Source organism: Ursus maritimus, unplaced genomic scaffold, assembly GCF_017311325.1.
Source record: "Ursus maritimus isolate PB19 unplaced genomic scaffold, ASM1731132v1 scaffold_17, whole genome shotgun sequence".
Lineage (NCBI taxonomy): Eukaryota > Metazoa > Chordata > Mammalia > Carnivora > Ursidae > Ursus > Ursus maritimus.
In genome coordinates this window covers 56,900,428-56,915,301 of record NW_024424119.1, presented here as the reverse complement: position 1 = coordinate 56,915,301, position 14,874 = coordinate 56,900,428, and the positions used below count along the sequence as shown (strand labels likewise).

The window sequence follows — 14,874 nt, the reverse complement described above, 5'->3', positions numbered from 1 at the left end:
GGGGGGGGGGGGGGGGGGGGGAATGGCCCAAACCCAGGTGCATCCTGAAGGGGAGTCTGTAGGGATTTCTGGTGGGTTGGCCCCATGGGAGGAAGAACAGAAGGGCCCCCGGGGCGACTCTGAGTTAGGGACCTGGAGAGGTCCTGGAAGCTCTTGGGATCAAGGCCACACTGCTCCTTCCCGGCCCACAGGGTCTCCTTTCTCTGCGCCCCTCAGGTTCTCTCTGCACACCCAACCAACAAGCGGTGCCCTGGCCTGACCAGCCCCTCAGTTTTAGGCTCTGACAGGTCCTGCACAGGGTGGGCTGGCCCTGGTCTAACCTCCTCTGTCGGGGGGCAGGCGGAGTCACGGGGTGCAAGCACGGTGACCTGACCCTTCCCTTGGCGGGAGGGGGTGGGGGTGCCCCCGGGGGCATCGGCTGGGAGAGCAGGCCGCGCTGCCTCTGGGCCCGGGCCTGGAGCAGCCCTCCTCGCCGTCTGTGGCAAAGCACCGTTCCTGTTTAATTTCCAGTCGGAAAGCACGAAATTCCAGCCTGGTTCCTACAAGAGTCAGCAGTTAGAATGCCTGTCGGGCAGCTGCGAGCGCTCCTGAAAGCCCCTCTCACGGTTGTGGCGGAGCTGGTGTGGGGGGCTCACCCGCGCGACACACGGCGCTCAAAACCGCTTCTTCGGTCTGCTTGTCAGGAGAAAAATTGGAAGTCGTGCAGAAGGAAGTGGCTGACATGCTGAAGGGCCGGGTCCTGGTCGGACACGCGCTGCACAATGACCTGAAGGTACCTCTGCCTGACACCTGCTGGCGCACCCGCACGCCGCCCAGGGCCTTCCGGGGTTTGCATCTCAGCCTTCGTCACAGTACTCGATGCCGGTTACCGAGTTCTGCCCGTGGCCTGGGAGGAGTGCTAGAAGTTCCTCGGTTCTCCAGAAGGCACCTGAAGCCTTCATGCTCCTTTTATAGGCGCTAGAAGCGAGGCGCTGTGAGTTAGGTGACGTGCCCGCTGCGTCCACGTGGCAGAGCTGGGTGCCAGCCTGGACCTGGTGCCAGGCCCCTTGCCCACTGCTCTGGCACATTCCACGTACACAGAGCCAGGCAGCTGCCTCTATTGTCCACCCAGCTGGCCAGGGCCTAGTGCTCCTGTGAGGTCAGAGCCGCCATCTGTGGGGAAGCGGCCCCTGCGGCCGCCAGACCCTCTAGGGGTCCTCTTGTCTCCCTCATGGTGGGCAAGCTCCAGGGGCCACTTCTGGTGCTCTAGAGGCTGTGGCCTTCAGCCTCTGCTCCTTGAGGGTCTCTGCTGTGGGCAGAACTGAGCTGCCTGTTCCGATGAAAGCGCGTGGCAGGCGGAGTGGGAGATTGTCCTTCCTGGGCGTGGGGCTTCTCAAATAGTGTGCCGTGGAACCCCGGGGTTTGCATATGTTTCAGGCACTCCTAAATGTCGGTCTTCGTTGCCTTTTGAAATTTTGAACTATTGAGACTGACAGCGGGTCCTCTGTCCACTGCGATGTGGTGCCATGAACCCTCGGGGGGGCTGCCCTGCTCGTTCCTGCTCCCTCCCCACGTGGCCGGCTCTCTCCTGAGGTCGTGCCATGAGCCGCTGCGATCCGTTACCATCCTGACTTCTGCAGGTGGGACACCAGCTCACAACGTAGGATCAGTGTGCTTGCTTGTCAGGTGGTGGCTATTGGTCTCCTGTGTCCCTGATTGGGTCTTTATCATAAAACTGGGTTCTTGCTGTCGGCCGTCATCTCTGGACAGCGTGATCGCGTTCTGTCAGAAGTCCGGCTCACACCGATATGCTTTGACTGGAGCGTGCTCTGTGTTGGGGTTCCTTGAGGGAACTTGAGAGAAGGGAGTCCCCCCGCTGCACACTGGTGACGCCATGACTGTCACTCTCCTCTTCCAGGTGCTGTTTCTTGATCACCCAAAAAAGAAGATTCGGGACACACAGAAATACAAACCATTCAAGAGTCAAGTGAAGGTACTGACAGGAAGTGGGGTTGCGTGCGTCACAGGCATGCTGCCGTTCGCGTAATGGTTGGTTCTGGCTCCTCACAGCTTATCCGTTAAAACTGTTTGGTTTATGGTTTGGGGTCGCCTTCTAACTTTTGAAACTAAAAGAAAGCTTAAGAGGGAAATGCGCGTCCTGCTGAGCGCCACACTCAGGTCAGCGTGAGCGAGAACAGGTTCTCCCGCTCCGATCTGTGACGAGACCCCCAGCTGCCCCCCGACCTGCCGCAGATGGAGGCCTGAGGCTGGAAGGCGGAGAGGCAGACTCCTTCCCGGCCCCTCCTCTCCGGGCTGACGCCGGGGGTCACCAGCCCTGGGGGCCACGGCGCCTCTGGTGAAAGCACATGGAGGGGCCCGGGGTTGGGCTGAGGAGGTGACCGCCCTGAGCCCGGCCCGGCGCAGAGGCCTGCAGCCCAGCGTGGTTGTGTGCTGTCCGCTCTCCCCCGCAGAGTGGAAGGCCGTCTCTGAAGCTGCTTGCAGAGAGGATCCTGGGGATCAGGGTGCAGCAGGCAGAGCACTGTTCGGTGAGTGTGTCCTGGGGTGACAGTCCTCAGGATTGGGGGCATCCCTGACCTTGCAGCTAGGGCGCCTGGTCAGGGGCCTGGATGACCTCTTTTTAGGAGGTTGCTGGTCTATGAATGAGCTGGCAGAGCGGGCTCATCCAATGTTCGCTACATCCTGAATGTTTGCGTTTAGCTAATAAACGCTTGAACACAAAAAACTACCGTTATTCCAGTCGTTTGGAGGAAAAGTCCCCCATCTAGATGGAAGGCCTTTTAGGATGATGCCGCCCAGGCTGGCTGGCCTCTGGGCCTTGTGACAGGCTCCAGTGTTGGGGATGAGAAGTGCTGCCGCCAGGCCTCTGGCCCGTGGAACCCAGCCCCCACGTCATGGCCTGGGCCCGCCTTGTGCTCAGAGCCCGCCCTCCCGTCTGTGTGTCCGTGCATCTGTGTTGCGTCACAAGGCAGCGCATCTGTCCCTGCTCTTGCTTGGGTTCCTTTCTTCTCTCATAAGTGGGGCACCAGAGTTGCTGAAGCCAGGCCAGGATCGAATCCCTAGACTGCTCCTTTGCTTGGCTTTCTCCTTGGTGGGCTCAGCGTCTGGTGCTCGGGGCTTGGCAGTTGTGGGATTGGGTGGCCCGTGGCCGTGCTTGTTACCTGCTGGGACAGTCACAGTGGTCTTCTGTGCCCCTTAGATTCAGGACGCCCAGGCAGCAATGAGACTCTACATCCTGGTGAAGAAGGAGTGGGAGAGTATGGCCCAGGACAGGTGCCCCACAGCCCCCGCTCCAGATGGTGGCAGCGTCTCCGTCCCTAGGCGGTCGTGACCAAGTACGGGACAGCTCGGATTTCCCTGGCAACTCTGTCGAAATATGTTCCCCATCCTGGTGGCAGGGCGTGGGGGCGTGCTGCTGAGAACTGCTTCCCTCTGATTTTGCCATCTGAGACCTGGTCCCCCTCCCCCCACACAGGGGGGCGGGCAGCTCAGGCAAGAGTGTGTCCTGGGCGGATGTGGAGGGGCACCGGGACCCTCCGCCAGGACGGGGAGTCGGGGCCGCCTATGCCGTGCTGTCACCGCAGCGTGACGGGCAGCTTTGCAGGGGATCTGCCCCGTCCCAGGGGTGGGAAGTACCCGGACATCCACTGGGTTTTCAGCACCTTCCCTGGAGGGGGCCCCTCCTTCCTCTGCCTCAGGTCACATAAAGAACTGCGCTGGACTCAGGGCCCGGCCCCGTCTCAGAGTTAGCTGTGGCTGCCTTTGGACTTTGAGAGGTTTTCCGAGGACGCTGTTCCTTCCTCAGCCCCCCACCCCCTCTCCATGTATCCACCCACCAAGTTTAAGGGCGGGGCCCACAGTGTGGCAGTGAGGCTCGGGTTGCCTGAGCTTGGTGACAGCAGTCACTCCTAGAGGCGGGTGCCCCTCCGCATCTAGGACAGACGTGCTGACCCCCCTGCTGTTGGGACGGAGCATCATGTGGGTTTGACCCAGGTGTGAGGATCTTCTGAGAACAGTGGGCAGCCGCCGGTTGCACTCGGTGCATAAAGCCCCAGGCTTTACCAGGCCGCCCGGCCGCTGCACAAGGAGGGCCTGGACTTGCTGAGGATATTTAACATAAATGCCGGTTTTTACTTGAGATGGAGCCTGTGGACGTTACTTTGTTCCCTCGTTTAGAATGGCCCCAAAGGACCGCTGTGTCCAGCTGCCACACTGACTGGGCCAGGGCCGCAGCCGACGTGACACCCGCTGAACCGAGCCCCCAGAGCACCACCGGTCCGTCCTGCCCCTAGGACGCTTCCGCGCCAGGCACAGGCCGTGGGCCTCGCCCTGGAGAAGAGTGACGTGGACATTCCTCCCCAAGCCTAAGAAACACGCCATTTACCGGGCAGCTCTGGGGTCATACAAGGAAAGAAGGGGCAGGAGAGAAGGCACAGGGAGGTGGGGGGCAGGAGGCAGAGCCGACTGTCGTCCTCAGGGCAGAGCCGACTGTCCTCCCGCAGAGCTGGGTGGCGTGGTGGCTTCCAGCCTTAAGAACACCGTCTCTGCGTATGAAACCAGTTCCTGGAAAGAGAAGAATCATAAAAACTATACACACAGACTCGAGTGTGTTCTACACAAAACCTCTCGTTCTAGGCCCTGGACCCAGTGCCACTGGGATCTGACTGTAGAAGCAGGTGGGAGGCCTGGTTTGTGGGCCCCCGCTGATACTCACGAGGCTGGAGGTGAAGCGCTCCTTGATCTCCTGGACCAGGGGCTGGATGCCGCTGGACACCAGCTCAGGCAGGATCTCCTCTGTGGGCAGAGCAGAGGGTCCTGAGGTCAGGGCGCGGCCAGCCCGATGCCCCCACAACCCCAGCCGGGGCACTTCTGAGGAGGCCAGCAGGACGAGGCTGGGCCCATCCCCCTCCGGCTCAGCCCGACCCGCACGCTGCCTCGGAGGCTCAGGAACTGGGCATCCCCCACGGTCGGCCGCGCCTGATGCCTAGTGAGCTCTCCTGTCGAACCAACAGGAAGTGGTGATGCGGTTCCTTCCCTTCCCTCTACCAGTTAGAGCTGCGAGTGGGGTGCCTCTGACCCCTGGCGTCTGGGAGGGGCGGGGGATTCTCACTGTAGGAAGCCAGGTGGGCCAGCAGCGCGCAGATGTTCTCCACCACCTCGGGGTCGTCCTTGTACAGCTGGTACGTCTCCTGGATGAGGTCGAGGCCGCTGCCACCCTCCTCGGGCACCACCACCTGCAGGGCCGCCAGCTCTGAGGGGCGGGGGGTGTGCATTCACTCCGGCTGCCAATGCTTTGGTGTCCTCTAGCAAGTGGGGTGATGGTGGTACCAAGTTCTTAGGGTCGTTGAGAGAGTCCCAAGCGCTTAGGGTAGCAAGGACCTCAGCCACTGGCAGAGGCGGCCAGTTTCCTGCCGTCTGGGGACATCTGAGGTCGGCGTGCCCCCCAGGTGGGACGTATAAACCCCACCTCCCTCTCCAAGCAGAAGGCTCCTGTCCTCGGGGTGGCCTCAGGCTGTGGGCACGAGAAGTGCTAGAGCGCATCGCAGAGTGCGCCTACAGGGTGGGCGTGGGGGGAGCTCCAGCGCTGCACATGTGCACCCCCAGTTAGGGGTTAGACCCTGACTCTCGAGGGGCTGGGGACCTGTGTAAGTGGTACGCATCAGACCCTTCTGGAGTTTGGGGGATCTGACACTCTGGTGGGATGACTTGAGTGTCCCAGCCAGTAGGTAGGTGGCAAAGCCCGTTCTCTCCCAGATGCTGGCCCTGGGCTTTGACCACCCCCTCTTCCATTGCTGAGCCAGGTCCCTTTGCCCTCAGGACCCCAGCCTCCCCTCCTGTCCCCTAAAGGTGGACAACTGATGCAGACCTGTGTGGGTGGGACCTCAGGCTGGGGGAGAGCCCTGGAGCCCAGGGTGTCTAACTGGGAAGGAAGACCCTGCCAGTGCTCCTTGGAGCCTCCGTCCCAGGAGTGAGGGTGGCCGCACTCCCTTCCTCGGGCCCAGACAACTTCAGGCTGAGAAGCGGACAGAGGCCTGGCCAGCCTTTGGCCCCCAGCCCACCTTGTGCATCTGCCTGGGACACAGAGTTGGCTGAAGAGCCACTCACACCCCAGCTGGCAGCCTTGTCCCATCTGCAGGCCCCAAGTGTCTCCAAGGGGTTGTGGTGCCGTGAATCCGTCACGGTGCCAGGCGCTGTGCACTGAGTAACAGTGTTCCTGTTATGGAGGTGGAACCTGGCTCCTGGGCTGATCTGAGAAGCCAAACCTGTTAGGGATACCTGTGCAGACCTAGTATGTGTTTGTGGACAGGGAAAGAGAATCACAGTATAGCATTCAGGGGGAAAAAAAACATGTATGTGAAAAGTCTCCATGGCAACTTCTGGTTGGAGGAACTGTAGACTGTTCTGTTCCTTTCTCGATTCTTTTGCTTGTGTGTTGGGTTTGTGGGCAGCTGGCGGACATGCCGTGCTGAGTTTTGCCCCCACTCCTAGTGGTAGCCCTGTCCACAACCGGGCTCACCGGACACCTTCGCGAGGCTGGCCAGTCCCCGGTAGGCGTTGTTCACCAGCGGGACTCTGTCCTGGCACAGCCGGATGCTTCGCAGGAACAGGGCCGCCACGTCTTCAAACTGGTGCTCCTTTATGCAACCTGCAGAGGGCCTAGTTCAGGCCTCGTGGCCTTGTGGGTGGGGCGCGCTTCCCAGCCCGGGCTGCTCACCCAGCAGGGACAGCAGCCAGAAGACCGCGCAGCCGGCTTCAGCCATCTCCGCGTCCGTGGGGTAGGCGGCCAGCACCTTGGCAATGAGGATGGGGGCTTTCTCCAGAGGGGCCTTGTTCACAATGATAGCTGGAACCAGGATGGGATGGAGGGGACACATAGCCCTTGAGTGCACGCAGCAGTGCACACCCCCTCCCTACCCCCAAGGACAGCAGCCCCAAAGTTGTTGGGGAGAGGTCAGGTAAGGGGAGTTTTTGGAGAGTAGGGACTCTGCCCCCAGCTGGTCTTGGGGGACTTTGCACTTGGGATGTGGACAGTGCTCTCTGGTTTCCCAGGCTCTCCAGGGCCTGGAGCCCTCTTTCTCAGATCGAATGCCCAGATGGCAGGAAGGCCAAGATGGGGCCTGGAGAGGAGACAGCACAGCCTGGGGGCCCTTTTCTGAAGCTAGAGTAAGAGTAGGGTGCCAAGTGACCATCAGAAACCAGGGACTGCCAGGAAATCCCAGGAAGTGTGGCAGGTAGAGGGGTTCCCAGGGCAGGAGCCACCAGAGTCTGAGGACCTACCCCGTCAGGACAGGAGGTCCTGCCTCTGCCAGGTGTAGTGCCTCCCCCTGCCCCCTCCCCCGCTGTTTTTCCTCTGCTTCCAGACTCTCAGAGGAGCCTTTTTGTGTGCTCTGCCCCTGAAGTGTTTAAGGGCCAGACCGTGGAGGCCCTTGAAGGCTGTCAGGTGATGAGGGAGCAGCAAGGGTAGCAGCCCTCCCCACCCCCGGCAGGAGAGTGGGAGGAGGGGCCCCCTCACCGTCCACCATCAGGGCCCAGAGCAGGCTCAGGCCATTGATGCAGATGTCCCTGTTTGTGGAGAAGGTACTCAGGTGCTCCAGGATATGCTCAAACAGCCCAGCCTTCTGCAGCTTCTCTGAGGCCGATTCTGTGGGTGGGCCCCAGAATTAGGGCCACGGATAACCCCTTCCTCCAGGAAGCCTTTCCTGAGCACCGCCTCCCTCCATGGTCCTTGCCCACTACAGGCCCATGGGTCCTGCATTTCTGGGCATCTACTCTGGGCCAATCATACCCAGTGTGGGGCCCCGAAACAAGAGGACATACTCTGTCCCCTGGGTCACCAGTCCCTGTATTGCCCATCCCATGACTGGGCTGGGACCGGCCTCCTGGTCCACACAGAGCAGGCCTGAGCCGACACCCAGTTTGCCCGATGGCTCTGATGTACGCCTGTTGTCCTGACGTGCTTATTCACAGCACCCCTGCTCACTCCCAGAAGTGGGATCCAGTCAAGCGGGGTGAGGAGCAGAGTGCAGGCGTCCCTCCCTCGGGAGGGACCAGCTGCCCACGGGGAAGAAGCACGCTGACCCAAGGAGGTGGGTGGGGGCAATGTAAGGTGTGTGGGGCCCTTGGTTCTCCACAGCATCCCCAGTCCTGCCGCCCACCGCCTGGCTAGCTGGCGGCCTCAGGAGCACAGGTGCTCCCATGAAGTGGAGGTGAACGAGGCGGAAGATGCCATGTGAAGCCCGCAGTGGCACCTGGCACCCAGTCAGTGCACATTTGTGGAGGGAACAGGTGATGCCCACATGGAAGCTTCCCATCAAGAGACAAAACAGGACAAGCATGCGGAACAGAGCCGGCGAAGGCAGTGCAACTGTGCCATCTCGGGGTGCCCCCCCCCCCCGCAGAGCGGGGAGGGCCAGGCGGACCCACCCTGGCTGGAGAGGACGGTGAGCAGGCTGTAGACCATGACCACGAGCTGCTCGGACTCGGGGTGGCTCCACGTGCTGCTTAGCAGGACGGAGATGACGGAGCTGTCGCTCGGCATCTCGGCGGCCGGGTCCTGTGCCAGCGCTGCTCGGGCCAAGGGGAGACGCCCGGCGTTACCTCACACACCTGGGGGTCGTGGGCAGGTAGCCTGCAGGGCTTCTCCCTCCCTGGTTGGGGGGGGCGTGCCCCCACTTTGCCTGGAGAAAGCCAAGGTCAGCCTTGTCCTGGAGCAGGTCCCCATCACTGCTGGTTGCATGGTGGGGTGGAGGACGGAAGGGGTAGGCCCTGCCCAGCCCACATGGCCGGTGAGGAAGTGGCCCCAGGCAGCCAGTGCTGGTTTCCAAGGCTCTGCCGGGTCTGGGACAAGGTGCCAGGGTAAGCTCTGCACCCACCTTGACCCAGGCTGCGCAGCAGCAGGGAGCAGGCACACAGCTGTATGTCAAGGATCCTCTCGTGTTGCTTCATGATGGCGATCAACGCCTCTACCAGCTCCATGGGCCAAGGCAGACCTGGCAGGGCCGGGTGGCAAGGGTGAGCCTCGGCCCAGGAGCAGAGGCTGGGAGGGTGTATGGACCAGGGAGCCCGTCGCTGCTGGGAGTCTACAGGGCATCGCGCATGGGCCCCTGGACGGATGAGTAGGCGAGTGAAGAGCGTGCTTAATGAGCACTCGACGTGCGGCTGCCCTGGGCACCTCACTCCCGCAGCTCTCCGAGGTACAGCCTTCCTGTCACTCTCTTACAGGTGAGAAAACAGGGTTGGAGAGACGAAAGCACTTGCTTTGAACCCAGCCTGTCTGACTCTGGAGTCCGTGGCCATAACTGCCCTGAGTGTGGGCGTCTGTCCGCGGTCTCACGGACTTTCCTTCTGCTGCTGCGTGGGGGAGGGGGTGAGAGGCAGTGGCAGGCTGAGGAAGGTCCAGTCCCCACGGTGCCCCTTGCCCACGCCGGAAGAGTGGGGAGCGAGAGCCCTCCATCTCGGGCTCGCAGTGAGGACAGGCAGAACAAGAGCGCTGGCCCCAGGAGGCCCGGCACAGCTAAGCTGCCTCCCAGTGAGTCTGGCTCCCTCCGCTCTCCCCGTGGACTCTTGCTGCCACAGCCTAGCTCCAGAAGGGGTCCAGGGGAAGGAGGAGGAAGAGGGAAAGGCAAGGGGTCAGTGGAACCCAGCTTCTGCCATCTCTGATGCCCCAGCCCCTGGAACAAACCTTCTGTGGAAAGACAGATGGACAGTTGGTCAATGGATGGGTAGACAAATGGACAGATGTGGGGTGGATGGAGGACTGATGGATGGATGAGTGAGTGAGTATAATTTTCAGGCTGGTGAGGCAAGTTGAATGGAGAGATTTTATGAAACACTATTTTGGCAAAATGTGAAAGACGAGAACGCTCCTTGATGGACAGCGTTGGGGAGAGACGCTGTCATGCACTCTTGCTAGGTGGGTAACTGGCAGCATCTGTGACACTGTGAAATATTTATACCCCGAGCACCTAGGAATTTATCCCACACCAGCGCTCACACAGCGTATCAGGGCCCACGCTCCGGGGTATTCAGTGCCGTTTATGCGACTGGACAATTAGCAAGAACCCAGCCATCGATGGAGAGGGTAGAAGAGATGGGATCCTTACTAAGAACCCGTAAGAACCACGTGAGGGCGGGTCGCTCCGCACTGTTGCCATACCGAGCCACCTCATCTCCCCCTTCTGCTGGGCGAAAGGGGTGACACGGGAAGAACTCCAAGCAGGTGGGAAGACAAGCAAGCCCCGGAGGTGTAGGAGAGCCCCTCTAGGAGAGCTCGGAGTGAAGGGCCACAGCCTCCCCCAGAGGCTCGGGCCACAAGGTGAGCCCGGGAGGAGCGGGGGAAGGTGGGCGCATGGGGGGTCTACCTAGCTGATCCTCAGGCATTCTTAGGAGCCTCTTCATGGCTTTGAGCTGGACTTCAGGTCTGCTGGAGAAGTTCTGCATGACCTCTGCAGGAGACAGGAGCACATGGGCAGGAGGCTTCGGAGGGCTGGGCGCCTCACTGTTCACAGATCCACGCGATAGGGCGTGAGGTGGCGCTCTTCTCACCCCCACTTCGCAGGCCTAGCAGCTGGTCCAGAGTCAAACCCAAGCCTGTCTTGGAGCCTCACTTGAGGCTCAAGACAGCCCAAGCTCTCTCTGGAGCCCAGGGCTCTTTCCACTGCTGCTCTGAGCCTCCCTGCAGGGCTCTTTGCCTTTGATTCATAACAAACGACCCCAGTCCCCATAATGAGCGCAGTGTCCAACTGTGCACATTGGAGACCCCTTCCTTATCCCGTGGCCAACTCCGAACCCCTCCTCCACCCGTGTCGGGCCGCCGTGCACCTTGGAGCGGCCCACAAATGGGCCCTGTGGTGCTCCTTACTTTAGATGAGCAAACAGACTCAGAGAGGGCGACTTGCTCAAGGCCGCTGAGCTGGTGGGTGATGGGCTTCCACCCAACCCAGCTGCCTGCCTTCAAAGCCCCAGCCATGAGATGCGGGGAAACAGAAGCTAGGGTCTAGAAAGCGTCCCTTCCCTGGAAGTGGGGGCAGAGGCGGCAGATGGGGGAGGAGTCCCCTGTCACAAGCAGCCAGTGCAGGGGGCCACGGACGGAGAGGAGGGAGTGAGCAGAGCACCCAGAACACAGAGGGATGGGTGGGTGGAGTCAACCTCAACTGTAGGTGGCCTGTAGACCCACTGTTCACCCAAGACCTTGGGGTGGGGGTTGTGCAGTCCCTGTGCTGGGAGCTGCAAGGAGTCCCCCACGAGGGACATGTGGTGGAGACAAGGTGCTATGTGGTGAGCAAGCACTGTGCCAGGTCACTGGCGGCACCCTCAGCGGAGGCCTGCCCGTGTCCCACAGCAGACAGAGCCCCTGCAGGGACGCGCCTGCCCGTCCAGGGCCACCGCCGTGCCCACTCCCGTGGCCGGGCGTGTAGAAACCACACAGAACGGCTGCCGAGTGGAGCAGCTGTGCTGGGCACGGGGATCACCGTGTGCCAGGGTGTAAAGCAAACAGCAAGGGCTCCAGGGGTTGTGACAGTGGGGGGGCTGTCCAGCTGTCATGAGGACTGTGTAGCAGGAGGGGAGGGGAAACAGGGGCCAGGCATTTAGATGAACCGTGGTACAGGTGACAGGAGCGAGGGAGGGTACCCTGAGCAATACGGTGCCTGGGGTGGGATGGAGGGGAGAGCCCCGAAGCCTTCCGACCCCCTGGCCACGTGTCAGGAGCACTCCAGGGGAGGACTGCACTGACACCCCCCCCCCAGAGCTGAGACAACAGTTCCCTCCCCCTCTGGGTCCCCACCATCACCTAAAATGCTGGCCACGTTACTTTCCAGGAGCAGGTCGGTGACGAAGGCCGGTACCACCTGCTGGTGCAGGGTCAGTGTGACACTGGAGGACCGGAAGTTGCTGTTCACAAAGGTGATGTGGATCGCATCCCTGGAGAGGGGCCAAGACGGGATGGGCTCTCTGCGGGGTGCCCACCTGCAGGCCGCCAGGCAGCCCCGGCCTCCACCCTCCTCCACCCTCCGTTCGGGATTCCATTTGGTCGCACCTCCCCGCCCATGCCAGCACGTCCAGCTGGCGCCCAGCAGTCCCACCTCCAGGAGGGGCTCGGGCTTGCTCCCGGGTGCGGGGCGCGGGGGCGGCCCCTGTCCTCCATAAAATATGTTGAACAGTCAGATTTTATGACTGTGTTGGTATAAAGGCGAAGAGAACCCAGGCTGGATTCACTGTTGTGTGTTCCTTTCTTCCTTCTCGTTTTAAGATAAACTCCAATTAGAACACGCTGCTGGGCCTCAGGGATCTCCGCGCGGGGTGGGGGGGGGGAGAAGTCGGCTTGTGGGCCCCAGGGCTCAGAGGTGCGCCTGCCGCTACTGCAGTTTGGGATGGGCCACACTCCGGAAAGCCCAATGGGCCACGGAGGAGTCAGCGCGCTTGTGGCATTAAAGTGGCCATGCGCGGAGGACGGCGGAGAGATGGCGAAAGACACATGGAAAGATCAAACTGCAGCCGCAGCCCCTGGGCTCACCTGACCGTTATGCGCTCCGAGGGGTTGATCTGCAGCATCGAAGGCAGAAGAGAACGGAAGGTCTCCACATCGGGGATCTTCTTCTCCTCCATGGTCTGCAGGACACCTGTCAGGCCGTCCGGGACGCTCCGGATGGACTTTCGCAGATGCATGGCTTCTGCTCTCTGAGGGGACGCAGGCAGCACTGCTCCATCGGCCCAACCCCGACCGTGCCCCAGGGCGAGCCGGCAAGAGGGCCAGAGGTGGGAAGACTAGGGACGTGAGCCTGCACAGCCGCCCGGGGTCCCGAGGTGCGATCAGGCCCGCCGGGGTCCGGTTTCCTTGGTGTGCATCCCACCGTGGGCTAACTGGTGCGCCTGAACTCACTTTTCTCATCCATAAGGAGGCAGGGAGGCCCCCATGAGGGTTAGCCATGGGGCGGTTTGAGTATCTCAGTCATCGGCATCACCATGCCGGGGCCCCAAAGGCCAAACATTGAGTGCGGGGTGCCCCAGCAGGCGGGATGGGGGGTTCCACACAGCCCCTTGGAGGCACAGAGTGAGGCAGGAGGGTGCAGGTGGGGAGAATGTGCCCCCTTTGAGCCAAGGTGGGCAGATTTCAGTTTTCTGGGGATGTGGGGGGGGGAGGGGGGGCGGAAGGCAGCTCACATTTATGAAGGAGCAGCTGACCATGTCGAGAATGATGCAGCCCAGGGACCAGATGTCTGATTTCTGGCTGAAGGAGAAGTTGAGAGCTTCGGGGGCCATCCAGGACTTCTGAAAAGGGTCTGTTGGCAGGAGAAGGTGTCAGATGCGTGAGTCCTGTGCTTGCTGGGGGAGCAAGCAGCTCAGAAAGGGAGGGGAGGTAGGGAGGTGCCATCTATGGAGGGAAAGGACGAGGGCGCTGGTCTTCAGCCAGCGAGGCTGCCCACCTGGGCATGTGCCCAACCAGGCTGGCCCCTGTGTGCACACGCATGTCTCTGGGCCCTGTGTGGCTGCAGATGTGGTTCAAAAGAGGCCTGTGCCAAGAAGGCTGGAACTTCCATCCTCTAAACATCTTGCTCTTCTAGAGGTCAGACTGTCGCCTCTAAAGGGCAGAACGCCCGTTGCCCCACCCTAGTTTCTAACCCTAAACCCCAGAGAAGGAGCCTCAATACAGGGTCAACAGTCTGTTAGTTCCTGTGGGACCTCAGCAGCCCCTCCCCCTCTGGACCTTCATTCCTCAGCCAAACAGAAAGGGGTGGACTCCAAGGGGTGGACTGCTGTCTACACCTCTGGCAGCTCTCCCCACTCACCCGTCCATCCACCCGTCCGTCCATCCGTGCATATATCCTCTGTGCACGCAGGACTCTGAAACTCTCAACCGTGCTTACTGTCTCCGTCCCTGACGGCTGGTACCGGCTTGAAGGCCGGCTCCCTCTGCGCCGCTATCTTTTCAAAGGAAGGAGAACCCACCACCCCTTCCTCCCCACGTCTGCCGTCTCCTTGGTGATTTTTAGGACTCAGTAAAGTAATCCAGCTCTCACCAGTGTGTGGCATCCACTAGCCCCCATCTCCTTCTAAGGGCCATTCTTCTCCTTCCATGAAGGTTAACATTTTCTGGGTGTCTTTTGGATCCTGCCTGCATGCATCCACCCCCCGGCATGGTGGTCCTCCTGCTCAGTTACAACCCAGCCAAGGGGGTCTCTTTGGAGCCCACATAAGCCCACGGGGGTCTGTGGGAACTTCTGAGCAAGGAGAGGTTTGATGTTGCCTTGTTCCAGCTCCGGCTGCTGCCCTCTGGACTCCAGGAGGGACCCCACTTGGGTGAATGGCCCCTCCCCCACTGCTCCCCAGCCACTCCTGTCCCACAGCCCGGGAGGACCCTGGCCACCTTCCTCTGCACGGATGTTCCACTTGGCTTTGTCTGTCATCAGTGCGTGGGAGCTCAGGTCCTGTAATTTGCAGTGGTTGCTGCTGACAAGGGCTATGTTGGAGGGCTTGAGATTCCTGAAACCAAGAGGCAGGACCTTCCTCCGGGGGCCTGCCCACCTTTCCACCCACCACCTGCAGGCCGTGCAACCCTCCCGGGGTGGGGGCCGGTGCACCCTGAACCTCATGCCCTGCTCCCCGCCCCACCCAGTTCTGCCCTTCTCTCAACAAACGTCCCCTTTGCAGCCCAGTTTTTAAATAGTGTTTCCTACAGAAATAAAATACACTCAGTTATTTTAAATTGCAAAACAACAAGCCAACTACAAGTAGGAAAACACCCAATCCTTCTGCCGTTTCTCTGCCAACATCTGCTCACCTCCCTCCAGATCTCAGCTATGCATTTGTTTGGGGGGCTGTTTTCAACCATTCTGTAATGTTCAGTGACATTAACACTAAATATTTCATGGGCATTTT

The 14,874-nt window shown here is 60.9% G+C and overlaps 2 protein-coding genes and 1 long non-coding RNA gene across 3 annotated transcripts in view; 2 read left to right on the top strand and 1 right to left on the bottom strand.

Annotated features, from left to right (window-relative positions):
- Positions 1 to 4,135, top strand: part of REXO4 (REX4 homolog, 3'-5' exonuclease) — a 10,381-nt gene extending 6,246 nt beyond the window's left edge. The window contains exons 6-8 of the mRNA XM_040632147.1: positions 1,898 to 1,972; positions 2,451 to 2,525; positions 3,197 to 4,135. Of these exons, the coding sequence (XP_040488081.1) occupies positions 1,898 to 1,972; positions 2,451 to 2,525; positions 3,197 to 3,328 (282 nt within the window). The 3' untranslated portion in view covers positions 3,329 to 4,135. The remainder of the gene's footprint in view (positions 1 to 1,897; positions 1,973 to 2,450; positions 2,526 to 3,196) is intronic.
- Positions 4,136 to 4,354: 219 nt separating this feature from the next.
- Positions 4,355 to 14,874, bottom strand: part of STKLD1 (serine/threonine kinase like domain containing 1) — a 23,215-nt gene continuing 12,695 nt past the window's right edge. The window contains 13 exon segments of the mRNA XM_008709440.2: positions 4,355 to 4,705; positions 4,707 to 4,791; positions 5,108 to 5,248; positions 6,515 to 6,643; positions 6,713 to 6,841; positions 7,511 to 7,639; positions 8,422 to 8,562; positions 8,871 to 8,987; positions 10,359 to 10,442; positions 11,789 to 11,919; positions 12,512 to 12,675; positions 13,159 to 13,277; positions 14,363 to 14,478. Of these exon segments, the coding sequence (XP_008707662.1) occupies positions 4,585 to 4,705; positions 4,707 to 4,791; positions 5,108 to 5,248; positions 6,515 to 6,643; positions 6,713 to 6,841; positions 7,511 to 7,639; positions 8,422 to 8,562; positions 8,871 to 8,987; positions 10,359 to 10,442; positions 11,789 to 11,919; positions 12,512 to 12,675; positions 13,159 to 13,277; positions 14,363 to 14,478 (1,606 nt within the window). The 3' untranslated portion in view covers positions 4,355 to 4,584.
- On the top strand, positions 9,228 to 12,200 carry LOC121103118. Its single transcript, XR_005835291.1, has 2 exons — positions 9,228 to 10,312; positions 11,817 to 12,200. It is a non-coding gene; the product is annotated as an uncharacterized LOC121103118 (long non-coding RNA).